At 42.5% G+C, this 27852-nt stretch overlaps 1 protein-coding gene across 1 annotated transcript; it reads right to left on the reverse strand.

Annotated features, from left to right (window-relative positions):
• Positions 1-608: 608 nt before the first annotated feature.
• Positions 609-27291, reverse strand: LOC117553311 (zinc finger protein 583-like). Its single transcript, XM_034227191.1, has 3 exons — positions 26742-27291; positions 1632-2356; positions 609-1379 (listed from the first exon to the last, which is right to left on the reverse strand). Exons 1-3 carry the CDS (start codon positions 26932-26934, stop codon positions 987-989), a joined length of 1311 nt encoding a protein of 436 aa, XP_034083082.1. The 5' UTR covers positions 26935-27291; the 3' UTR covers positions 609-986.
• Positions 27292-27852: the final 561 nt, after the last annotated feature.

Below are 27852 nucleotides of genomic sequence, written 5' to 3' on the forward strand. Positions count from 1 at the left end.
GGTGAAACGCTGTACGTGGGGTACCTGTAATTCGGACACCAGGTACCCTGAAAGACTGGATGGAGGAGTATATTTCGTACCTTTTCCAAAGCCCAAAAGAAAACTCGACAAATGCAAGCGGTGGATTATGCTGTGTCGTCGACCACATACACAACTGAATGTGAAGACAATTACCAAGGACACTTATGTTTGCTCAAAGGTAAGGTCAATTCATAAAGACATAATATTTGACGGCATGTATTAGAAACGTAGACCAAACTATTAGTTTGCTAACGATTGACTTTGACTGCCAACTAGCTAGCGTATATCCAGCCCAGCTAGCTAACGTTAGCTGCCAACTTGTTAGCCCAGCTAACTAGCTACAGTGTTATCAACATCAACGTTTGCTGTCTGACTTTTCGTCCTCGCTAGTTAGCTGGTGTTTTTAGCTAACTTTTTCTAACTGTCTTTTCACCTCAAAGCACTTCAGAGATGGGAAGCCAACTCTGGAATATCCAGATCCCATCCGGCTCTCGTGTGTGCTGCTCCGAAAAGACACAGACCCTCACCCAAAAAAAGGTAACGTTAGTCAGCCAGGTGCATAACAGTGAAAATGATGACCAACAAGGACAGTTATAGATTTAATGTAGTGACCACCACACCACTGCTAACATTCAACATCATATGATCATTTCAATGGTTACACAACAGTCACCACTACACACGACAGGCAACAAGATTAGATATTTTATATAAAGAAATACATGGCTACCTTTTTACTCTTGCTTTTAACTGTTAACTTTCATCTGCTGTTGCTTTTATTAGCTCTTGCTTCTATTTTAATGTTATTTTAACTTGGACTCCCCCCGCGGCCATTGTCAACAGTCATTCAGGGTCGGCTTTGTTTGTCCGAGTTTTCAAAGGGGCGTGGCTTAACGATAGGTCTATTAGAGAAATGAGAAACCTTCCATGTGTTCAGCTGAGCTGCTGATTGGAGGCTCTGCCTCTCAGTTATCCTCAGTTTGAATTTCATTAAGCTGTGAGGACTGACAACAAACACGCTTGTGTCTTTTTAAATTACAATGCCATTTAAATCTTTTGTCACAAACGTTGCAGCTGAATATTTCCTCTCCTGTGTGGATTCTCATGTGTTCCTTCAAATTTCCACTCCGTGAAAAAGCTTTCTTACAGACTGAGCATCTGTATGGTTTCTCTCCTGTGTGGATTCTCATGTGTTCCTTAAATTGTCCACTCCGTGAAAAAGCTTTCATACAGACAGAGCATCTATATGGTTTCTCTCCTGTGTGGATTCTCATGTGTTCCTTAAATTGTCCACTCCGTGAAAAATCTTTCGTACAGACAGAGCATCTGTATGGTTTCTCTCCTGTGTGGATTCTCATGTGTTCCTTAAATTGTCCACTCCGTAAAAAAGTTTTCGTACAGACAGAGCATCTGTATCGTTTCTCTTCTGTGTGGATTCTCATGTGTCTCTTTAAATGTCCACTCCATGAAAAAGCTTTCTGACAGACTGAGCAGCTGTGTGCTTTCTCTCCTGTGTGGACTCTCATGTGTCTCTTTAAATCTATATTCTTTGAAAAAGATTTCTTACGAACTGAGCAACTAAAGGGTTTCTCTCTTGTGTGTGTGCTCATGTGTCTCTTTAAATGTCCACTCCGTGAAAAAGCTTTGTCACAAACTGAGCAGCTGTGTGCTTTCTCTCCTGTGTGGACTCTCATGTGTCTCTTTAAATGTCCACTCTGTGAAAAAGCTTTCTTACAGACTGAGCAGCTGTGTGCTTTCTCTCCTGTGTGGACTCTCATGTGTCTCTTTAAATGTACACTATGTGAAAAAGCTTTCTTACAGACTGAGCAGCTGAATGGTTTATTTTCAGCACTAAACCTTGGATCACTGACAGATTCATGTCTATTTTTCAGTGAGTTTGAGCCTGATGCAGGTTCTCTGGTCTCCTTCCAATCAGCACTGTCTTCAGTGTCAGGTTCAGAAGAGTCTCCAGTGTCGTCCTCAGTCTTTGGTTGTAAACTGCTCTCTGGATCTGAGTTCCTGGCTGGTTCTGGTCCTCGACAGTCATCTCCATCAGCTTCTTTTTCCATGTGTTCAGTTTGTCTTTGATGAGGCTGTGAGGACTGAGGTTTCTCTTTATCATCTTCACTCTTCACAGGGTCAGGAGTGAAAGTGGACTTGGTGATATCAGCCTCCTCCAGCTCCTGAAGCTGCTCTCCCTCCTGACTGATCCTGAGTTCCTCCTGTTCCAGCTTAATGTGTGGGGGGGGCTCTGGGTCCTCCTGGTCCAGACTGGTGCTCCACTCCTGCTGGTCAGGGAGAAACTCTTCTTTAACCACTACCAGCTGCTGGACGTCTGCAGGAAACAGGAAACACACAGTCAGAAAAAACGGTTAAGTGTTAGCATTTAAAAATGGGAGACATTTTTGCAGTCCTAATTAATGCCTTTGTTTTTATACTTTAATATTATCTTTCTTAGTCCCACCTATTGTGTATTTTTGTTAGTTCAATTCACCTTATGTAGCCCAGCCCCTTTCCACATCCAGTTAAAAATGAAAAAGGGTTTTTTCTTCTGGTTTAGCACTAGCTGCAATGTAAACAATGAATTGTATTTGGGATTGTTCAAAGCTACGCCTATAGAATGGTAATACTACAAATATATTGTAGGGCCATACGTATACAAAACATGTCTGAAGTATTTTGTTTAAAATACCAAACAGATCACCCATTTTAGCCATGCCTCATACCCCTCTATTACAGCCCTGTTCCAAAAAAGCTGATTCTGTGACCTTAGCTTTAAATGGAACAGCTGCTGCTAGCCACGCCCCTTTGCTGAGTCATGCAGCTTTCCCCTGCTAAGAGAGTTTTCTACCGGGAGAAACTCAGCTAAATGCTGCTGTGATTAAATGACATATTATGTTCCAAACCACTTCAAGCATTATTTCTGAAACAGTATGGAGCTCAAACCTTTCTCTCTCGCAGGGTTTACCGCAAGGTTCAAGGTTCTTTATTGTCAACCTAACATAGCTACAGAGTAATTATGTCGTTGAAAATCTTAGGTCACAGGCTTCTCCAACAATGCAACACAATAATACAGATACGCAGACAATATTAAAGCAATATTAAAGTATATTATATTAAAAGTAATACAAAAGAAAAACAGTTCTAAAAAATAAGTGGAATAGTGCAATACGAGTCTATATACAAGTTATTGGAATGATATAGATAATAGATAAATAATTACTAAGTAAGTAGCAGAATGTTGTGAAATTGTTTCAGAAGTTCAGGTGTTTAACAGTCTTATTGCCTGTGGGACGAAACTGTCTCTGAATCTGGTGGTTTTTGTCAGGATGCTGTGGTAATAGGGGTGTTGAAAATAATCGTTTCTACGATGCATTGCGATGCAGACGTGGACGATTCGGTATCGATGCAGTGACAGAAGATAACCGATTATTCACGTGGTAGATTTTCTGGCAGCAGCTGAACAATAAAAAAATGTTTTTTTAAATTAAAACGTCACGGTAGCAACGTAGCATTGCATTGTGGGTTACCGAGCTAGTGCAATAATGGAGGGAGGCGAAAGCAGTGCGCAAATAATAAAAACCGCTCCTAGTGTTCTGAAAGCAGACATCTGGACCCATTATGGGTTTTATCAACTAAAAAGGGAAAAATGAACTGGACAAGTCGCACACTGTGTGTAAAGTGTCACACAAAAATAAAATACCTTGGTGGAAATACCACTAATTTGAGGAACCACCTTAGCCGTTTTCACTGTGAGAAGCTAACGTCTGCCACCAAGAAAACAGCGGACCCAGCCCAGCGAAGAATTGATGAGGTGCGGTCAACTTTTCCGCCCAACTCTGAGAAAGCGAAGACAATCACCCAGTCGGTGGCAGCTTTCACAGCGAAGGACCTACGTCCTTATTCGGTCGTGGAAAACGCCGGTTTTCGCCACCTGTTAAAGACGCTGGAGCCACGGTATAAGCTCCCATCACGTAGCCACTTTACAGAAAATGTCATACCTGCACTCTACAACGGAACCAAAGCCCAGGTAATGGCGTCAATGATCCAAGCTAAAAGAGTTGCCATAACATGTGATGCCTGGACTTCTGTCGCAACGGAGTCTTATTTAACATTAACGGCACATTACATCAGCGAGGACTGGCAGTTTTTGTTGCATGTGCTGCAAACTAGAGCTGTTTACGAGTCTCACACAGGTGCGCATGTTGCGGAGCTACTGTCTCGTGTAGTGGAAGAATGGCAGCTATCAGACAAAGATGTAATGCTGGTGACAGACAACGCGTCTAATATGATCGTTGCAGCTGAATTAGGAAAATTCCCTCATGTGAAATGCTTCGCCCATACACTGAATCTTGCGTCCCAGCGGGCGCTTAAAGTGGCCACCCTCTCCAAGCTACTGGGTCGAGTCCGACGGATTGCAACATTCTTCCACCGCAGCACTACAGCGAACCACTATCTGAAAGAGAAACAGAAATGTCTGGGCCTGAAAAATCATAAGCTGATAACTGATGTTGCCACAAGGTGGAACAGTGCATACGACATGGTCGAGAGGTTCTTGGAACAACAACCTGCAATATGTGCCACCTTGCTGTCTCCAGAGGTGAGAAAAGGAGAGTCAGACCTCTGCACTCTTAACGAAACAGATGTGTCAAATGCAGTGGACGCTGTGAGTGCATTAAAGCCAATGAAGGATGCAACCACTCTGATGTCAGAAGAGAGCAATCCAACTGTGTCTCTCATTGCTCCAATAAATGCACAACTCCTCCAGAACATGACAGGCACCATTGGAGACTAACCGATGATCCACGCAATCAAGAATGCCATCACAACAGATCTCCTGAAGAGGTACAACGGTGAGGCAGAAAAGAAGATCCTTCATACAGCCTCTGCCCTGGATCCCCATTTTAAGGGACTGCCTTTTCTAACAGTGGAGGAGAGATTGGAGATCTACAGAGGAGTGACTGAGGAGGCTGCATCCTTGGAGGTATTTTCACCATGTTTCATGTAAACTTATAAAATAAAAACAAACTTTACAATATTAATAATAGTAGCTACAATGAGTGAAAACATTCTATAGTTAAAGTTAAGTTAAAGCCTTTTATTGTCATTATACACGGAGTATAACGAGATTCAGAGTGCAACTCTGTCCCGGTGTGCAAAAAATACAGACAAATACATAACACTAAAAAACACGGCAATAGGACAGACAACAACATACAATAATACGGGAAATAAATTGTTAAAAATATTGATATAAAAAATAGTAGTGGTGCACGATAATTATCGGTCCGATATTAGGAATTATGACGTCATCCCGATAAAAGTATTAATAGCCCCGATAATATAAAATATATTTTTTGGGTAAAAAAAAGAAAAAATACTGCGGTGTGGGTGGATTGGGATGAGGGGCGCTTGTTTTTCCCTCGGCTCCTCCCGTTTTGCCAGTACTGTGGTATTAGTGGTTTAGGAAGAGGGGAGTTTTTCACAAATCCAGCGCTCCCTAACTCATGCCTGGCTGTGACGTAAATGGTGTGCGGCCGTGAAGCCAGGACAGTAAACAAACATGTCGTCGGTAGTATGGGACTATTTCAAAGTTTCAGAGTTAGATAGTTCGCTTGCTATTTGTATTAACAAATGCAATGCAGAAGTTCCACGAGGAGGGAAAAAGACAACGAGCTATAATACTTCCAACCTGATTAGTCACCTGAAACATCGCCATCGCTACGATGGTGTGTTAAAAGCGTACTAAGACACCTGCGCTGCTAAACTATCGGCGAATCCAAAGCCAGCTGCAAAGGCACCGGGGCTTTTACCTATCGACGAGGCTTTTGAAAAAGGCAAGAAGTTTGCCAGAGACGACCCCAGGGTTAGTTTTGTTCATAGTAGTAATGCTCATGTCATTTGCTCACTACTAGTCTTTTTTTTACCACCAGGTGTGCAAAAACTACAGGTACATTTAATATATATATATATATATATATATATATATATATATATATATATATATATATATATATATATATATATATTATATTATTATCGGTATCGGTCTTGAGAAGCAGGAAGTTATCGGTATCGGTTTCAAAAAACCAATATCGTGCATCCCTAAAAAATTGTATATAAAGTGCATTTAAAAGTGTGGGTATGCGTGAGAATGGTTACAGTTATTGCATTATGTGTAGTGGTTGAGCAGTCTATAAGACTGAAGAATAGAATAGATGTGAGCTGTTGCATTGACTGAGAAAGTGCTAACTGCTATTTTAATGCTATTTTCTATTATTTTGTTCAAACATAGAATGAGAGGACACTCAGGAGGACAGAAGTGATTGACGGCCCTTCTGCTCCCAAAAGAAAGGCCTCATCATCATCACTGCTCGTGAGTTTGCTGGGACGGTCTTTCACTGACACTGAAGGTACAGCAGAACCCAAGACCCCCTATGCCATTGCTGAGGAGGAAATAGAGAGATACTGTAAAGCATCATCCCTCCCTCTGACTGAGGACCCTTTGAACTTTCCCCTCCTCTCACGGGTGTCAAAGCGATACTTGTGTATCCCAGGCACAAGTGTGTCTGCATTGCGAGTTTTCTCCACTGCAGGAGATGTGGTCACTGCAAAAAGAAGCACTCTCAAACCAGAACATGTGGATCAACTAGTGTTCTTGTAGAATAACCTACACATTCCCAAATGCTGAGCAGTGAGTCATGTTTTTGTTGTTTGGCACATTCAGGAAGTGCCCTGTGCTGCTATTTTAAAACATTGTTGTAGATTACAGCACTGCAGAATGTTTTGTTTTCGAGGATTTACCTTTTTTTACACTATAGGTAGGCCAGGCCTATACTATTTATTTCATTTCAATTTAATAAACATGTTGATATGACACACATGGTAGTTCAATGCTACCTGTTGTCACACTCATAATGATGTTTGGCACTTTTAGGATGTGCCATGTTATAGAGCAGAAGACAAATAAATGGTTTGATCGATTTGTAATGTACTTTCTATAGAATAAAAAAAGTTCATATTTATCTGACTGATTGTATTCATTGATGAAAAAGTATCCATACAGTAATATTGAAAATTGAGGATGCAACTCATTGTTATGCATCGTGATGCACCGTAATGCACCGGGATATCAAACCGAATCGAATCGTTGACAGGATAATCGTAATCGAATCGTGAGACCAGTGAAGATGCACAGCCCTATGTGGTAACGCCTGCCAGATGGCAGCAGACTGAACAGTTTGTGGCTGGGGTGATGGGGGTCTTTTATGATGTCTGTGAACACCTCTGCCAGCTGAACTGCACACACCCTGAGAACACGGCCAGGGATGCCATCAGGCCCAGGAGCCTTGTGTGGGTTAACCCTTTTAAAAGGATTTGCACACATCTGCCCTGTTTAAAACAAAAAGGCAGGGTTCCTGGTCCTTCTGTGCCTCCACAGCCTGAATGCTCTCAAAACGTGCAAAAAAGCTTTTCAGCTCATCTGGGAGAGATGTGCAGGCAGACACTCCCGCAGCACCCCCTGCCAGAGTCCTGCATCGGGTCGGGTACCCGACGGGTGACCCGCAAAAAAGGTGATTCGCGGGTGGTATTTTTTCAAACGCTTTTTTCCGGGTTCGGTTCTGGGTAAAACAAAGATGATGCGGGTCGGGTCGCGGGTATTACATAATAAATATATTAAAATAATAATAATTTAAATCCTCAGACCTCTCCCCGGCGGGACCGCGCATAATCATAACCTCTGCAGCGCATCAATCTGCTGCTGTGCGCGCCACATTCTAAATGGCTGAGGTGAAGCTCTCCAGCGGAGAATACAGCATTTTCAATAACACTTCATCAAGAGCGAAATCCAACGTCTGGGAGGCTTTTGGTGTCATCCTAGATGGAGAAAATAACCAACATCCCACGCTTTTTGAGACAAATATGCAACTGCGTGTGTTAATAATTGCACGTTTTCACTGCTCATATATAGGCTATGCGGGTTCGGGTCGGGTTGCGGATCTTGTGCCGACGGGTCGGGCTGCGGAACTAATTGGCAATATGTGCGGGTAGCGGGGCGGGTTCGGTATTGCACGTCGCGGGTGCGGGACGGGAGCGGGTCTTGAAAATCAGACCCGTGCAGGACTCTGCCCCCTGCTGCTCCTTTGTAGTCTTTCATTGTTCTTAGTCCCGCCCACATGTTCCGGGTGTTACAGCCTTTGAAGTCAGATTCCACCTTGTCTTTGTACTGTCTCTTTGCAATGCTGATTGCTCTCCGGAGATCATACTTAGATTTCGTGTACTCCTCCAAATATCCAGCCCTGTGCGCGATAGTGCGCGCTTCCAGCATGGTACGAACCTCGCCGTTTATCCAGGGCTTTTGATTTGGGAATATCCGTACAGAAACCTTCGGTACCACGTCATCGATGCATTTCCCAATGTAGCAGATTACTGTGTCTGTGTGTGTGTTGATGTTGTTGTCCTCAAACACACTCCACTCCGTATAATCGAAGCAGTGCTGCAGAGCAGAGTCCGACTCCTCACCCCATCGCTGTAAACTCCTTGTTTCCGGTCTGTGCCGTTTAAGTTTCTGCTTGTAAGCAGGCAGCAGCAGCAGCAGAGAGATGTGGTCTGATTTGCCGAAGGGAGGGCGGGGGAGAGCCTTATATCCATGTTTGAAAGGGGAATAAACATGGTCCAGTATGTTTCCCCCGCGCGTCGGGCAGCTGATATGTTGGTAGTATTTCGGCAGGACCTTCTTCATGTTAGCGGTGTTAAAATCCCCGGCCACAACAAACGCCGCCTCTGGCCGTGAAGTCTCGGTCTTGTCGATAATCCCAAACAGCTGATCGAGTGTCGTGTTGTTGTTGTCGGCTTTAGGGCTGAACGATTAATCGATTTTAAATCGAAATCGCGATTTTAAATGATGCGATTATCAAATCGGAAAGCCTGCGATTTTTTTTAACAATTTCATCAGAAGTGCTGTGCTCCACATGTACCAGCCATTGTTAATCAATCAGAAGTAGCCCATGATAGAAGGTGATAGACAGATTGATCCAATCACCTGCCAAGTGCTTTTGAAAGTGCCGGCCCTTTCCACATGGCTTCCAATGGAGCTTTCCTAGATGGTTTCTGAGTCAGGTTAGTAATGCTCCATCACGTGTTTCTATTACAGGGTGAATCTTAAACTGAAGCTTGACTTTAAAGCAACCCAACGGAAGTTTCATGTAAGTTTAGTTTTTTCACTCGTAGCTCGGCTGCGGGGGTGCTAGAGACGGGAGCACGTTGATACGACCTTCCTAGCCGGAGTTATGGCCGCATTTTACAATAAACTTCCGTTGGGTCGCTTAAAAACAAATATCGCAATTCGAATCGCAATCGCAATATTTGTCAGAAAAATCGCAATTAGATTTTTTTCCCAAAATCGTGCAGCCCTAGTCGGCTTGCGACGGAATATACACTGCTGTAATCACAACAGATGTGAATTCTCTCGGCAGGTAAAAAGCCTGTCATGTGATCATAAGGTGCTCTAAATGAGCGGAACAGTCCGAAGAAATAACCTTCACATCTGTGCACCAGTTGTTTTTAGTCATGACACACACACACCGCCACCTTTACTTTTCCCCGAGTTAACAGTCCGGTCCTGGCGAAAAATAGTGAATCCGTCAGGAACAATGGCGGAGTCAGGGATAGCAGGGTTGAGCCAAGTCTCAGTGAGAATTAACACGTTACAGTTCTTAATGTCCCGTTGAAAAGCAATCCGACTTCTGAGTTCATCTAGCTTATTTTCAAAGGATTGCACATTAGCCAGAAGAATACTCGGAAGAGGGGGACGATTTTCTCGTTTCCTCAGTCTGACCAGCAACCTGGCGCGGGTCCCCCGCTTGGTCTTCCTCCTGCGTCTCTCAGGTGGGACAGCAACAGGTAGCCATGGCTAGGCCTGTCGCGATAATCGATAAATTGACTTATCGTACGATAAATAAAAATGGACTCGATAACTTTTCTGAGCTCGATAAATTGCCGTTTACATAAGGATGTGACCAGCATTTTAGCTAGGAGCGCTGTGGCTGCCAGGAGCGCTGTGGCTGCCAGGAGCGCTGTGGCTGCCAGGAGCGCTGTGGCTGCCAGGAGCGCTGTGGCTGCCAGGAGCGCTGTGGCTGCCAGGAGCGCTGTGGCTGCCAGGAGCGCTGTGGCTGCCGGCCAGGCGCGCTGTGGCTGCCGGCCAGGCGCGCTGTGGCTGCCGGCCAGGCGCGCTGTGGCTGCCGGCCAGGCGCGCTGTGGCTGCCGGCCAGGCGCGCTGTGGCTGCCGGCCAGGCGCGCTGTGAGGGGCGGGGCTGACACACAGCCAGGTCAGGACACTCCGCATGCACGTGCATTAGCCAAATTAATAATATAGCGACAAGCGGGAGACAACGTGTGACTTACTCGCAAGGAATTTAAAGTGAAATGGAATTGGTTACAAAATCTAACTACACATCTCGATTCTCCGGTGTGGCAGTATTTTGGATTCAAGCCAAATCAACGAGGCGAACCAACGGACTCGAATAAGCCGGGCGGTGTGTCGCATTTGTTTAAAAAAGGTAGCGACAAAAGCAGGCAATACCACATATTTTAAACTACACCTAAAACACAACCACCCCATTCCGTTTTCCCAGCTGGTAGCAAACACGGCAGCTGGAGATGGATAGCCCCCACCTTCCCGACAGTTTACAATCAAAGATACATTTGCCCGACAATGCAAACATGTTGGTGTTCCTTGCTTGAAAACTTTGAAAAACAGATTTGGACATGGCCTGTTGAGGCATCTGGGTCTTTGACAGTGGACTGTACACTTGACTGTTGTTTTAAGGAGGTTTTTTTTGCTTGTGAGATAATGTGTGCTCATATTTATTTATATATATATATATTAGAGATGTCCCGATCCGATCACGTGATCGGGGATCGGAGCCGATCACGTGATTTTTAAAAGATCGGAATCGGGAGAAAAAGATCGGGGATCCTTAAAAAAATTATTTTATTTAATGTTACAAAACAAAAATGACCATGTTCACGTCTTAAAGTCATCCTGAGGCCTTAGTTTTGGTTTAAAATGACACAACATCATGTATGTGTTGCTTCTTTTGGGCTTGTTTTCAGACCTGGTTGCTTATTTCTCTCAAATCTGGCAACAGAGTGGGCGCAGTGTCTAATAGTAGCAGTAAGCTAACGAGAGTCTTCGTTCAGCTGGTGACTCAGGAGTCGGGACAGAGCAAATGTCAGGAGTTTGGAAGTATTATAAAATTGAAACCAAAGGCAGTGTAACAGCCAGATGCAATGTTTGCAAGAAGGAGGTTCCGCGTGGTGGAAAGAACAGAGCTACGTTCAACACGACCAATCTAATACGATTGTTTGTTTTTTCATTTTTTAACCCGTTTTTTTTCCAAATTGAATTTATTGAAATCTCCAATATCAACGTAAGAGCTTGTGCCTCTTCGGGGGGTGCTAACACTTAACCATAAACGTTATCGCTTACTTTCTCCGTCTTTATGTATGTAGATATTACTTTTCTCCGTTAATCTCCGTCACGTTGTTTCCAAAGCAACAACAACTTCCTGTCAACAGCCCTACCTCTCCTTCAAAATAAAAGCATGTCCACAAATAGGAAGCCAAGACAAATTACACTTGAGACACATACAACTGCAATGAAAGTAACAAACACAATGCGATATCCTTTTCAATTTCAAAGAACACAAATTGGGTTACATTAACAAATAACTATAAAACACTGTAGAAATAAAGGATGTAAAATAAATCAATCAATCAATCAATCAATCAATCAATAAAATACTGTAGAATAACAAAAATAAGTGGTTTGCTGCTGATTACTATTGAATTGTGTTACTCCAGTAAGATGGAAATATAATACTTTGTTTATTCATGTTATGTTAAGCTGCTGTTGTTCATTGCATTATTACTAGACTAGTTAGTCTTAAGGCTAGAATTCTGCACTAAGCCACATTTTTATTTTATTTTATTATTTGTGACTAAATGTGAACTTGTGAAGCTAGTCAAGCTACCTCTTTCCAGTAGAGTTATTTTTGTTTTGTTACTGCACTATCTGCACTCAATTTGTTTACATGGTTATTTTGAGTTGGACCACTGATAAGCTTTATTTTGTTTTGATCCAATGCTGCACAACTGAACTGATCCAATGCTGCTGTGAAAAAAAGAAGCTATATCCATGTTGGATAGAATGGATAGTTGGGTACTGTCATTTAAATAAAAAAAATAACCTTAAGGGACAACTTGAATGCTTTTTTCCTTCGTTTCCTCTTAATGCATTGCATAAAGATCGGGAAAAATCGGTATCGGCAGATTGTCAAAATCAAATGATCGGAATCGGATCGGGAGCAAAAAAAGGTGATCGGGACATCTCTAATATATATATATATATGTATATATATGTATATAGGGCTGTATATATATATAAAGCCCTAATATATATATATATATATATATATATTAGGGCTGTCAAGTTAACGCGTTAATAACACAAAAAAATGTATTGCCACTAATTATTTTAACACGATTAACGCATGTGTATTTTTTTTCCTCGGACGCCCCGTAGTTTCAGAGCGCATCGAGTTTAAAATACCATCTACAAGCTGATGCTGACAGCCCCGCTCCTGCTGCCTGCTTGCAGCAGACCACACTTCCACGCTCACCGGCAGGCACCGACTGGCTGTTGGGAGGACCGGGAGGGTGTGTGTATGTGTGGCCCGAGCGAGCGAGAGAGAGACATTACGTGTATTGTTGTTGTTAGCATCTGGTGCTAGCTAGCTGCGCTAACGGATATAAGGAGCTGTTTAAATGAAAACAGAGGAGCGACATTTCGCCACAACTGCGCCGAGCACGTGACTTTATGCAGATAGCCAGACATTGTACGAAAAGTCAGCACACTCAGCACGGATAGTAGAACATGATTGCAGCGTCCAGGCAGCTCCCGTTCGAGCATATGCCCACACACACACACCACACACACACACACACACACACACACACCACACACACACCACACACCACACACCACCCACACACACACACACACACACACACACACACACACAAACACACACACACACACACACACACACACAACACACACACACACACACACACACTACACACACACACACACACACACACACACACACACACACACACACACACACACACACACACACACACACACACACACACACACACACACACACACACACACACACACACACACACACACACACACACACACACACACATTATTGTATGAGAGAGGTTCCAGGTTGAATTGAGGTGAATATTTGTAATGTTCAGAGGTTGTTGTGTTTAATATTCATGAGAATATTTGTCATTGTTCAAATGATAATAAACATTAGCATATTTGTCCACTCATGTTGATAAGAGTATTAAAAACTTGAAACATATTCCTCTAAGGTACATTTAGAACAGATAAAAAATGTGCGATTAATTTGCGATTAATCGCGATTAACTATGGACAATCATGCGATCAATCGCGATGAAATATTTTAATCGACTGACAGCCCTAATATATATATATCTATCTATATCATCATCATAATTATTTTATATATATAATTTACACAGTGCCTGTAAACCGGAGGAGAACGCTGGCATTTCCCCTCCTACTTGAAAGACTACGGAGGGATAGGGTCTGCAAAATTAGTTTATTTTTGGGATGGGCCGGATGCTCTGACCGGTCCACTTCCTGCCCGGCGCCTCTACAACGCCTCGCGTTGACCATTTGAAATATGTCCGCAATCCTAAGGAGCAATGTTTACAGCGTTTCGTGAATCTCGGAAAAACTGTATGCAAGTAGTTTGGAGTAATTTGTGACATGTAAATCGTAAAAAATTGTAAATTGTCCGCCAGCTTACGAGCTCCCCGTTTGAGCGATCAACTGTGAGGGAATAATTCTCCTTTACTCCTAAGATATCTAACCTTTTTGCCTGTTGACGTTTATGACCAAGCCTGAGTCTGTTATCTCTCTTAAAGGTCGCATGTCATGCTTTTACGGTTATTACCCGTCCCCTTGTGTGTTATGAAGGTTTTTATGTATGTAAACAGTGTGCAGAGTCAAAACCCTCAAAGTACACCCTGTAGGGAGTAAAACTCTAACACAGAAAATACCTCTCCAAAACGCCTCGTTGGAGATACGTCATTGTCCATTGTTTACTTCCTGGGTATCGTGATGTAGGAATGGCCAGGAGCTATGACGTGATACGGTCATGCGGTACCCGGAACCAAATGGACCAATCCATGGAGCCGTTACGTTACGTCCGCGGAGCCGTTACGTTAAACCCTCGCTGATTGGTCCAAATTGACCAATCCACGGACTTCCTCACACACACACACACTCAGTGCAGGCAGCTCTGCTGATTTCTCCTCCCTGGCTGCAGGCTGATAACATACAGTTGGGATCGTGACGAAATTCTCTCTGCAGACCCATTCTCACAGCGTTTATCAACCTTTTTCTTACTCAATATCAAGCCACACTTATTGTTTTTACTTCGGCTGGGAATTTGTGTGTGCTCAGGATGAGTTTGGCTGTGTTTCGCTGTCGCTAAACAAGGAAACCACACCTCCACGGAGCTCAGCGCGATTCACAACATCCCGACCAATCAGAGCACACTGTGCTCACAGGGAGGGAGTGAAATTCAGTGAATACACGTAGTTTACAGAGATGCTGTTTGAGAAACCAATGTGAGTTTGGAAAATTGCACAATATAAATCTATTCTAGTAGACCTCAACAATGGAATTATGATCAGTGGAAATGGCATCTCAAGCGTGTGGTCAAATCGTGGCCCATGACATGTCTTGTGAATTCTCCGGGCCAATACTTGTAATAAACCACCAGTGTTTGACATCAAAGCTCCAACTCTCCTCGTGTCTCTCTGAGTCCTGACTCTCCATTGCTACAGAAGTTTCCCTTACATCAACTATTCCTTCGCAAATTAACATCACATTGGAAATGGGCTGAACTTGTCCTGGATTGAATTGTTTAGATCTTTTCCCTAGGAGGAGTTCGCAAAAATTTGCTTAAAATGCGTGAAAAATGCAAATGTTTCCAAAAGGCCATCTTTCTCGGGGGCGGGGCAAATGGAAGCCAATTACAAACATGTCCGCAATTTCATGAGGAATGTCTGTGCCAACATTTGTGAAGTTCGGAGAAACTATATATGACTACCACACAATAGGGGGCGCTACTGAGCTATTTTAACAAAAAATTAAGATTGTTTTTTTACATTCTCGAAAATGTCGTGGGCTGTGACGTGTGTCCCAAGTTTTGCGTACGAAGCTCATTTCATCCGGATAAGTGTGCAACATTTCAGGGCAAACAGACAAACGGTACGACTATGTCAATGTTTCCAAGATTATTTACACATAGGTGGTGCTAGCAAGCATGTTGGACAATTTGCACCCATTGACTCCAGAATGTCAAATGTTTCACCGGCCCTGGCGTCCGTGCAAAATTATACAACTTTTGAAGCGCCCTAAAGCCCTCAAAAACAGGCAGCAGAATAAGAATAATTCCACCAATAACAATAGGTTCCTCGCACTTCGTGCTAGGACGCCGTTGGGTCTGGGTGCCGTGTTGGCGGGACATTGCGGGGCTCGCTGCTCTGCCCTTTGAGGCTCGAGGAGCGGACAGTGTGAGCTGGGTTACTGGTGTTGTTTCCTGGTTACTGCGTGGGGACTGCGAGACACCGCGGAACTCAGCCTGAGCACATACATAAACTCACAGCCAGGCTGTTCGCTACACAGTTCGCCACACACTCACAGCCTGAGAAAAGATAAGGCTGAGTGAGTGTTTCTCCGCGATCCCAACTCGTCTATTACCAACGTTCAGGGAGCTGTATGCAAGTCAATGGGACTCCCTGATAGTTGAAAATCAACACTAAAGGTCCCCCCACTGTGTTTGATAGTGGCGCCCAGTGTTGAGCAAGTTAGTTCCAAAATGTAATCAGTGCATGACATTAAGGATTTTGGGAGATGGCCCTGTGGGCCATCTAAGCTAATTTACAGATGGCCCTAAGCCCAATAGAGATTTCCCTGAAAAATGCGCGCGGACGAAATGACGCACGCAGGGTTTAGAAAATTTAGATTTTTGCAGGTCTTAGATGATGTCTGGTGCATTCTCTAGACTGAATTATAAGATGAACCACCACAATATTATATTGTACAATTTTAATTGTATTCTTCATTTCACTTGTTTGTTTGTTCTTGTTTGTGTTTGCTCGCTTGCATATGCGGCGCGTGAGGCTCAGGTTTGGGAAGGCTGAATAACTTGTTTTACCTGACGCTGCCTGCCTCCGGCATCTATAGAAAAGAGATCAACTCAGTGAAAGCACCGCCTGCTGACCAATCAGAACTCAGTGTGCAGAGTTTAAATCTATCAAGTCATATTACAGGATAAAGGAAATACAGTTTAAACTGCCGTATGCAGAGAAGACGCCGACGTGTCGCACTTATCATTCATATCCTCACATCATCAATCAGATCATCGATCATATAATATAGCCTATCATATATTTCCTTATCTGAGTCAGCTTCTCGAGCCGTATCTGGCTGTGCAACACTCACATTGTCACATAGCCTACTGTATGCAGAAGTATTATTTTTAAGCAACACATTAGGTTGACGAAACACTCAACTCAAATGTAATTAAAGTCAGATCCACTCGTGTCTTAGATGGGGCAGTGATATCATAAAACTGTTGTACGCTTTCAAACACTCGGTAGTTATTTTTTAACCAGTTGTTATATATTCACCTTGCAGGTGCAGCTATGTGGCTTGAATCCTGGATTATATGTTTAAGTCATGGATGTTTAAAGTTCATATTTGTTTAATATTAGTTTACTTTTCATTAATGAAGTATGACGCTGCGCTGTCAGTACACTTGTCCCTGTTTGTGATTGGTCAAATGTTGCTAACCCCGCCCCTTTCACGTGAACGCCCTCTCAGCTGGAGAGAGAAACCCTGGCTTGATTTACCGAGTGGATAACCAGCGTCGTAGGACCGCTTAGCGAGATCTCGTTTGTTAGGGTTAGTTAAGATAACTCAAACATATCCAGGGTCTGTTGAACTGGCTTCGTAGAACAGGGCACAGGTGGCTGCATAGCAGCGCTAGCCTACAGTAGCCTACCCGCCGCCCCTGCATGCCCTGCATAGCTATAAGAAATACTTAATTTGTTGGTCAAGACACTTTCCATCTGATGAAGGCAAATGCCTTCCCAGATGTAAAAAAGTAGAAAACATTACATTCAGTTATAACTGCCAAAACAAACATTATTTACACTATTATGGCCCCTGTTAAAAATGTTTGTAATTTGATCTACTGTAAGTTGGTCGAACGAATGCCTCCTCATCCGGAAGCTGACCGAGCAGCAGTCGAGAGGAGCCGAGCGCATCCGCGAAGCACACACAATGGCGACGTCAGAGTTCCCGTTAGCCGGCAAATCTATATCTCTTCGGTCAAAATGTCCGGTCAAAATAATTTCCCTTTAGCGCAATACCGCTTCAGTTGCGCCACTTATGTGACAGACAAGAAGAGTACGTGACAGACAAGAATAGTCAATTCTAATGTCTAACACTTAATGTGGAGAAAGAGATGTCCTGTATGGGTTGATTGTGCGTTGATCTGTTGGTAATGCCTCGGGGTTCCGGTGGGCATGTAAACAAATGCATAATGCTGCGCTATACTTTGTGGCCTCACCCGGTTGCATAGTGACACTTATTGTTTAGGTGTCTTTTAATAAGCAGGTAGTCATATCATTAGCTAGAACTAGCTGGATCTGATCGATATGGACATAAACGCGAGTGAAGTCTAATCTGACGGGAGAGAGAGATCAGCTGCTGCTGACGGCTAACGGGAACTCTGCCGGAGGGAGAGGGTGACGAGCAGAAGTTTCACTTTCCTTTTTTATTTCAATTCCAACTTTGGTCATGAAGAATATGTTTCTCTGTTGTCCACGTTCATAAAGCATAAAGCAACAGCATCAGAGCACGGTGCAGAGTCTCTAGATGAGTTTACAGTAGTCCCTCGTTCTTATTAAACATCCATGTTGTAGTCCGCTGTATAGAAAACTGTAGTTTCCATAGTTTCCCCACAGCAGCAGACGCACATTCATGACGTCCGCTGGCGCATCATAAACACGTCGGATAGTAGGGATGTAACGGTACACGTACCGAAATAATTCGGTACGGGCCCTTCGGTTCGGTACAGGTGTGTACCGAAGTGTACCGAACGAATATAACGTTAAACGTAAAAAATTGAGAACGTGAACAACTTTTTGGAAGTAATCTCAAGTGCTGTGTCGCAGCATTCAAAGTAATTTGCTCACATTGGGTTCAACGCGTCATAGAGCGAGCAAGTCATTTCATTGGATGAGAGGCATACTATGAGAGCTGGTCAGAGGGATGCGTTCAAATGTAGTCAGTAATTTGAGGAACTGTCGAAAATTAATGGCGAACGCAGATAAAGTTGAGCTCGAAAATCCTCCAGCATCATTGAAGTCTCCGGTTTGGGAACATTTTGGTTTCGCAGTTACGTACAAGGATGAAGGACAAAGACAGGTGGACCGAACCAAAGCTGTTTGTCGGCATTGTTCAACTAATATTGGTTACGCGGCTGGCAATACATCAAACTTGCACACTCTTGAAAAGGCATCACCCGAACGTGAATATCACCGGTACCAAAAGAAAAAAGACTGAAGTGCAAACCCAACTCCCACTAGCATTTAAGCCTCCACCACTCGCAGAGAGTTCAGACCGAGCCAAAGCTATTACAAACGCCAAATATCCTTATGTTGCCATGTTAGCAAAGCGCTACCTGGCTGTATCTGCTACCTCTGTCCCTAGCGAGAGGGTGTTCTCCACAGCAGGATACATTGTTAGTGCCAGCAGATCTGCCCTTTCAGCAAGCAATGTGGACAAGTTAATTTTTCTTTAAAAAAACATGAAAATACAATGACAAGCAAGTCCTAATGTCAAACTGGCTGCTTAGGAACTAGTACAGTACAGTTCAAATACAGATTATTTCAGTTCATCGAAAAGCTGCACCTTAATGTTTATTATATTTTGTATTTTTTTGAGTGAAGATTCACAGTTTAATAAAAAATAAAAAACCCAAAACTAATAGTTTATGTTTTGTGAGTACTAGTAGCCTACAGTAAAGTTCAAATACAGATTATTTCAGTTCATCGAAATGCTGCACCTTAATATTTATTTTATTATATTTTGTATTTATTTGAGTGAATACATTATTCACAGTTTAATAATAATAAAAAAATATATATATATATATGTTTTGTGAAAAAAAATTCTGCTGTACCGAAAACGTACCGAACCGAACCGTGACCAAAAAACCGAGGTACGTACCGAACCGAAATGTTTGTGAACCGTTACACCCCTATCGGATAGTGAAAGTGCATTTGGATTCTCTAAAGTACTGCAGTCTCTTCTCCTAAGTCCTTTTGAATTCTCCTATCCACTATCCCTTAACCCCGTGACATTTCACTCAGAAGTCAAGGAATAGGAGATAGGGTTAGAATTAGGGATGTCCCGATCACCTTTTTTTGCTCCCGATCCGATTCCGATCTTTTGATTTTGACAATCTGCCGATACCGATTTTTCCCGATCCGATCTTTATGCAATGCATTAAGAGAAAACAAAGGTAACAGATAACGGCTGGTCATCCAACGCGATGAATTCAGCTATCTTGGCTGTTATTTGTTTGGCCTTTTCACTGTTCTGGGGCAGTTTCTCTTTCCTTTTAAAAGTCTCTGAAAGTGCCGGTTGTTTCAGGGCCGTTACCTGAGTGGCCGCTGTGTACTCGTCGTGTTGTTGTTGGTGTTTGTTTCTCAGGTGGCGTATTAGATTGGTCGTGTTGAATGTAGCTCTGTTCTTTCCACCACGCGGAACCTCCACCTTGCAAACATTGCATCTGGCTGTTACACTGCCTTCGCTTTCAATTTTATAATACTTCCAAACTCCTGACATTTTCTCTGTCCCGACTCACCAGCTGAACGTAGTCTATCGTTAGCTTACTGCTACTATTAGACACTGCGCCCACTCTGTTGCCAGCTTTGAGAGAAATAAGCAACCAGGTCTGAAAACAAGCCCAAAAGAAGCAACACATACATGATGTTGTGTAATTTTAAACCAAAACTAACACCTCTGGATGACTTTAAGACGTGAACATGGTCATTTTTGTTTTGTAACACTAAATAAAAATAAAAATATTTTATAAAAAATTAAAAATCCCGATCCCCGATTTTTTCCTCACGATTCCGATCTTTTGAAAATCACGTGATCGGCTCCGATCCCCGATCACGTGATCGGATCGGGACATCTCTAGTTAGAATTTAGGAGCTGATTTTTGGATTATCGGAACGCAACCCTGGTTTACTAATCTACCCGCACATTTTTTCTCTGGTGTCGGAATGTCTCGCGGTGTTGGTAAATTCTTAAAAAACAAAACACCATTTAATTTCGGGTTAAAATGTGTTGTAACTTGTAACTGCGTTATATATATATGTATATAATAATGACCATAGGGGCATAGAGCTGCCATCCCCACCATACGTCATCTCACATAATTCAGAGCTGATTGGCTATAAGTATGTGTGCCGCGAAAAGTGTGGTGTGTGAAGAGGAGGAGAGAGACGCGTCCTAAAACCCGGAAGTAAGCTGCACATGGCTTCCCTCCACAAAAAAGCAATGAGATTTCTCCATAGGATTTTAGAAAATAGCTCAAAATAAGATCTGTGGGAAACGTAGCTGTTAGATAAATGTACGTTTTGTTCAGCCGGATAATATCCACATGTCTACCCTACTTTTATAATCATAAATCTATCGATTAGATTTATGATAGACTTTTGAAACTACAAGAAGATAAGGAGGACTTTTACAAAAAAGTAATAGAGATTTTTGTCCAGAAGGATAGGCAAATGGACTTCATCTTCAAGTCAAGGTAAGACCACAATTTTATTGAAAATGGGATCTTACTAAGAGAGAACAATTCAATATTTAAATGATAAAATTACATTTTGTGGGTATCCTTCTGTTGAACTGTCTGTTTAAAATTAATTGAAGCATCAGACTAAAGAGGCTTTTGAAAATAATATTATATTTTGATTTAGGTCAAAATATAATATTTGTAAACCTGAAGAGTCAGTGGCAGTGCCTCATCAGCCATGAAGCTCACTGCAGAAGCTTATATATAGACATCTACGTTTTTTGTGCCCCACCACTTTTGTACATGTAGAAACGCCACTGGTTACACCCAACACTGGTAGCGCCAAGGGATTCTGGTGTGTGAGGAGCTCCACTGATTGGTCCATTTGGACATGGTAACGTCACCATACTCAGGAAGAAAAAAATGGAAAAAGATAAATCTCCAACGACGCGTTCTGGGAAAGCATAGACAGTAGGGGTGTAACGGTTCACAAACATTTCGGTTCGGTACGTACCTCGGTTTTTTTGGTCACGGTTCGGTTCAGCAGAATTTTTTTCACAAAACAAAACATATATATATTTTTTTTTATTATCATTATTAAACTGTGGATAATGTATTCACTCAAATAAATACAAAATATAATAAAATAAATATTAAGGTGCAGCATTTCGATGAACTGAAATAATCTGTATTTGAACTGTACTGCACCTAAGCAGCCAGTTTGACATTAGGACTTGCTTGTCATTGTATTTTCATGTTTTTTTAAAGAAAAATTAACTTGTCCACATTGCTTGCCGAAAGGGCAGATCTGCTGGCACTAACAATGTCTCCTGCTGTGGAAAAAACCCTCTCTAGGGACAGAGGTAACAGATACAGCCAGGTAGCGCTTTGCTAACATGGCAACATAAGGATATTTGGTGTTTGTAATAGCTTTGGCTCGGTCTGATCTTTCTGCGAGTGGTGGAGGCTTAAATGCTAGCGGGAGTTGGGTTTGCACTTCAGTCTTTTTTCTTTTGGTACCGGTGATATTCACGTTCGGGTGATGCCTTTTCAAGAGTGTGCAAGTTTGATGTATTGCCAGCCGCGTAACCAATTTTAGTTGCAATGCCGACAAACAGCTTTGGTTCGGTCCACCTGTCTTTGTCCGTCATCCTTGTACGTAACTGCGAAACCAAAATGTTCCCAAACCGGAGACTTCAATGATGCTGGAGGATTTTCGAGCTCAACTTTATCTGCGTTCGCCATTCATTTTTGACAGTTCCTCAAATTACTGACTACATTTGAACGCATCCCTCTGACCAGCTCTCATAGTATGCCTCTCATCCAATGAAATGACTTGCTCGCTCGATGACGCGTTGAACCCAATGTGAGCAAATTACTCTGAATGCTGCGACGCAGCACCTGAGATTACTTCCAAAAAGTTATTCACGTTCTCAATTTTTTACGTTTAACGTTATATTCGTTCGGTACACACCTGTACCGAACCGAAGGGCCCGTACCGAATAATTTCGGTACGGGTACGTGTACCGTTACACCCCTAATAGACAGGTATTTTCTGTGTTAGAGTTGTACTCGCTACGGGGTGTACTTTGAGGGTTTGTGACTTTGCAGACCATTTACATGCATAAAAAGCTATATAACACACAAGGGGATGGTTAATAACCAGAAAAGCATGTCATGGGACCTTTAAAGAACCTGTGACAGCATCCCAACAACTGTTGTGCAATGAAATATTGGGCTACTAGTAATCTCAAACCGTCAGTTTAAAAAAGAAAAAGCGATACCGTTCCGTTAAATATCAATAATTTCGAACATCGCGGGGAAATTCCTTCGACTCATTTTGAAGTTTTGGGGGAAGCCGGAAGTGACGTCAATGCGGGAACGCTTCACTGTGCAGCGAGAGAGCCAAACACGGACAAAGTGTGTTGTCATGCGTAGAAATGGTGAATTACTGAGTTTAGGCACGTTAATAACGTTTTAATGAAGTTGACTACAGCAGTGGTTCCCAACCTTTTTTGTCTTGTGTACCCCCTGAGCCTTTTGTCATACCATGAGTACCCCCTCACTCATACGTGCTGATGATCCTTCACAAGTAGAACGTAACTGATTATTGAATGAAAATAACTTTATTTCATCTCCTTAAATTTGAACATCTAATTCTCAGGCATTTTCTTAATTTTAACTTAAATCACTCAATAAAAATGAATATGTTGCCTTGAAAATAAATAATATAATCAAATAAATACATATGAAATCAAAATAATCAACTTATCTTTGCTATATATATATCTTGTAACATTTAGGCTTAAACCATGGAGCCCCTTTGAATAAGTCCCCTTTAAACAGGCATTTAAACTTTAATTCAGGAACAAAACACTTAGCAAAATAATATCCAGAATCAGTATGGCCTAGCAGTTTCTTTTCACCAGTCATTTACAACTTTTTTTTGGGATGGGGGGGGGGGGGGGGGGGGGGTTAAGCACAGTTAGTATATGTTTATAAAACGGACAAGTCAAATCAAGCAATCTGATGTTTCTTAGCCGTGATATAATGAGCGTAGGCCTATATCCAGGGAATAGTTATTGTTACTTTTCACAAATCAGTATCCCTCCGCGTCTGAGAACCGTTATAAAATCCTAAACTAAACTTTATATAGTAAACTAACTAACTAACTAAGCTTAAGATGGAAACATTTAAGGTTAACTTCGACCTCCGGGGTGGGCTTACTATGGAGGAGTGGATTGAGGAGTGGATTGAGAAGTGCCTATCTCCAGAAAAAAAAGCACCTAAACGACGACATTCGCTATCTGTTATTGTTGTTGCATAGCAACATGTGCAGAAGGCAACGGAGGGACGATTTTATTTTATTCCCGGGCTGATTTTTAGTCCCAGTCCGCCACTGAACGTAGCTATTATGTAAGGTAGTTGTAAATCAAACAAGTGCAGTACATGCTATGTTATAAAGCCGTGGAGGGCGGGAGTTTATAAACCAAAGAGTAACCGCCCTTACGGGACGCTGTAATAAGTAAAGCGAACGCACCCGCAAGGACACCTGGCCTCCTATTGGTTGAGGGATTTTGACAGGATTGTTGCACAAAAGTTTCGAGCGCGCACAGAATAAATCTGAGAGCAGAAAAAATCTGTAAACAGCAATATATCTGAGTGCAAGCGTACAGTTTGAGCAGAAGCAGAGCTAATCTAAGTGCAAGCAGGCACTATTGGAGTGCGAGGACAGGGTTTGAGGGAAATAAATACATAAAGTATGCTCTCAAATTTAAATACCGCGCTCTTGAATAAAGATAGGGAATAACCTCCATAGTTTATGTCCGACGCATCTTTGTAACGCACGAAGGACAGGAGCTGCGCTTCTCCACTCACATCTGTCATTTCATCCAGCTGCAAAGCGAACTGACCGGCTAGTTTTATTTTGTTCACCACTTGTTCAATTATATTAACAGACATATCATTGATCCGACGGGATACGGTGTTATTCGACAGGGAAACTTTCTTGAGTGCTTCGGCTGCTTTCTTGTCTATCATAATTTCGGCCAACGCAGTCGCTGCAGGGAGAATGAGCTCAACAATAGAGTGAGGTTTTTTTGATTTAGCCACAAGCAGGGACACGGCGTAAGATGCCTCGAGTGCTTTCATTGACACATTCGTGGCTTTCATCATTACTGTCTGGCTCGACTTAAATTCCGACAGCTTTCGTCTGTAAAATTATTCACTTTTATCGACACTTCCCGAGTGTTTGGTGCTCTGGTGTCTCTGTAAATGCGCTGGCTTCATCGCACTATTAGCCAGGACTTCACCGCAAAAGAAGCACTGAGGCTGCGGTGGGTCCGCAGAAGTATAAATGAATCCAAATAATATATATGTTTCACTGTACTGCCTTGGTTTCAGTTTGGCCTCTTTCTTACGTTTCTCGGCGGGCTCCTCTGAACTCTGGCCTGAATCCAGAGCAAGCGGACGTTTCAGCCATTTATCCATAGCGCAGACATACCAGTATTTTTCTGGCTGCAGGTAAACAGCTGTTTTCATTGTGGGATTTTGGCGCGGTTGTGCGTGCCACAGACTATTGTCTCCCTAGGGAAACAAATCGCGCACTATCATTTTTGACGGGATTATTATTTGTTTTACTTGTCACCTTGGAATTCCACGTACCCCCTACAGTTCCCTCGCGTACCACTAGGGGTACGCGTACCCCCGGTTGGGAAACACTGGACTACAGTATATTCATATTTGTCAGTGCTTTCATGTCAATTTGGCGAACATAAACATAAATGATCGTGGTGAAGATGATGATTACATTAGGATTAAAAATCGGTAGTGAGAGCTACTGAATTTCCTCCTGTAGGATGTGATATAAAAACAAATCGATTATTTTTGTAGTTGTAAACTCAAGTGGATGAAACTACATTTATTAGTGCTTTCATGTCAATTCGGCGAACATATGATACATTAAATGATCGTGAGGATGATGATTAAAAATCGTTTGTGCCGGTCTGCATTTCCTGATGAGAAAACAAACCGATGCTTTTTGTAGTTGTAGTACACCAACAAGGATTAAACGTGTGTTTTTTTACCACAATGTTGGGGAAATTAATGGATAAAATGCACGGATTATTATTATTCCCACTCCGATCGGGACACTAGGTCCACCGTTTCCCCGCAGCGAGGCCCCCCCCGTTGACAGTTTACGTGGGCTGGGTGCAGTGGCGGACTGGCCATCGGGACGAATCCCGATGGGCTGGTACCGAAGTGGGCCGGTCGGATAAGTCACTAGCACATCATCCCCCACTCCCCCGTTGACAATTTACTAGCGGTACCGAAGTGGGCCGGTCGAGAGTCCCGGGATGATTTTTAGTCCCAGTCCACCACTGGCTACATGACCGTATGATCGCCCATATTGACGCACCTAATTCCTAAACTTCTAACAGATACAACATAAACCGATCCTTCAGCCTCATATGAGCTCTCAGACACGTTTAAAATTAAACTGTCTGAGCTTGCTGCTGTGTGCGCCATCGTGCGTTTACATGCAGATGCTGGGATCCTGAACGGTGCCGCTGGAGCGCTGTGCCCGGAATGACGTCACACATAATTTGGCGGGACTTGAAGAATCCCCGAGAAGATCCAGAAATGGTCAACATTGAAGGGCAGATAAATGGTTATCAAAGTACAAATATCCAAAATCAGTTCAGTAACGGTTTTCAAGGGGACAATATTTACTCAAATTGATGGGTTTGGATGATGGGGGAAACTCGTGTCACAGGCTATTTAAGAAAAAAACAGCCTACATCACAGCTCTATATTGGATTTCATTTATCTTGTTGGCAGCTCATCCCTTAAAAACAGAAGTCTCAATAGTGTATATATACACATATAAACATATATATATATATATTTATTATAATAACATGACATATGAAGGATCTATTTCAAGCTTGTTATGTATGTAAGTTATTAGGCTTCTTTTATCTACTAAAATTTGTTAGAAAATGTAATCAAAATGTTATCAACATGAATACTACTGTGTAATATATTTGTACATAAATATTTAAGAATTACAATATGAGAAAAGCACAAGTTTAATTTGTGGGCCATATTTCATTATACTTTTTGAATTAGCTGAGGGCCGATTCAAAATGGCCAGGGTCATTTGGCCCTCGGGCCGTAGTTTGGCCTGGTTTAAAGTGTTAATTAAGAGTAAAGGGAACATACCTGCTCTGTGTATCCGAAGCTGAGGCTGTAAAGCAGCGTCCAGTAGTTTCTGGAGTCTCTTGTTCTCCTCTTTTGAACGAGACAGCTCCTCCTCGTACTCTGCCATCGTTTTTTCAAACAGAGCAAATATCTCTTCACCAGGAGGAGTGAGTAGCAGCTTCTTCAACGAAAGCAGCATTTGGTCTTTACTCATATCTACTAGATCACCTTTTCCTGCAAACTCCGTTAAACACACTGTTCCTTTCTCTCCATCAAACTCTCAATCTGACTACCAACGTGTTTCCAGCTAGCATGCTAAGCTAGCTCCTATAGTCGGAGGTAAACGCTCCAGAAAAAAGAGCACACAGTCCATTCGGAGGATTCTCCAAACGCACAGATGATGGATCAGTAGTGCTGGAGCTCACACAATGTCTCAGGAACACAGAAAGACAGAGAACCGTAGTGACCTAGCGACGAGACGCCACCCGGGTTCTTCTTCTTCTTCTTCTCTCGGTTTTTCTTCTTCTTCTTCATTGGTGTTTTTTGGCGGTTGGCAAACCAACTTGTAGGTGCATTACCGCCACCAACTGGACTGGAGTGTGGACAAGAGACTGCAGAAAACAATAAACAAAAGAAAGAAAATAACCAAAACTCTGGATTATTTTTTATTTAAAATTGACTATTCTGACGCAACCCCAGAGAAGTGAGAAGTATTATGATATTCCTGCTCCTCTTGCTCCCAGGAAATAAACTTAAAATAAGGAGACCTGTTGTGCCGTAGATTGAAGCCCTGTTCGCGGGGACGCGCAAACGTGACGTCATCGCCTGTATTGAGCGTTCGTCTAGTTTAATAAACTTTTCTCTCTCTTTTGAATGATATATTTCCCATCAGATTAAACAGCAAACGGCTGAATAAATAATGTGCATACAATTGCGAGGAGGCTCGTTTTAAGGACACTTTTCATATAGTCACAATCTTCGTATTGGAACAAACTTCCGTTTTTGAGTGCAGTCCCACTCTGTTATATTCCTCCTTCCTACAGAACAGACAATGACAGGATAATATGTCATTTGTGAGTATAGTCCTATTTCTTAAAACCTTCTCTGTTGTTTAAGTGTCTGATAACCACGA

Source organism: Gymnodraco acuticeps, unplaced genomic scaffold (genome assembly GCF_902827175.1).
Source record: "Gymnodraco acuticeps unplaced genomic scaffold, fGymAcu1.1, whole genome shotgun sequence".
Lineage (NCBI taxonomy): Eukaryota > Metazoa > Chordata > Actinopteri > Perciformes > Bathydraconidae > Gymnodraco > Gymnodraco acuticeps.

Coding starts and splice junctions, on each gene's coding strand:
- LOC117553311 (XM_034227191.1), bottom strand. CDS start 26,934: ATGAGTAAAGACCAAATGCTGCTTTCGTTGAAGAAGCTGCTACTCACT. Junction 2,357..26,741: donor GCTTCGGATACACAGAGCAG/GTATGTTCCCTT, acceptor TGTTTCCTGCAG/ACGTCCAGCAGCTGGTAGTG. Junction 1,380..1,631: donor GTGGACATTTAAAGAGACAC/ATGAGCACACAC, acceptor TTTAAGGAACAC/ATGAGAATCCACACAGGAGA.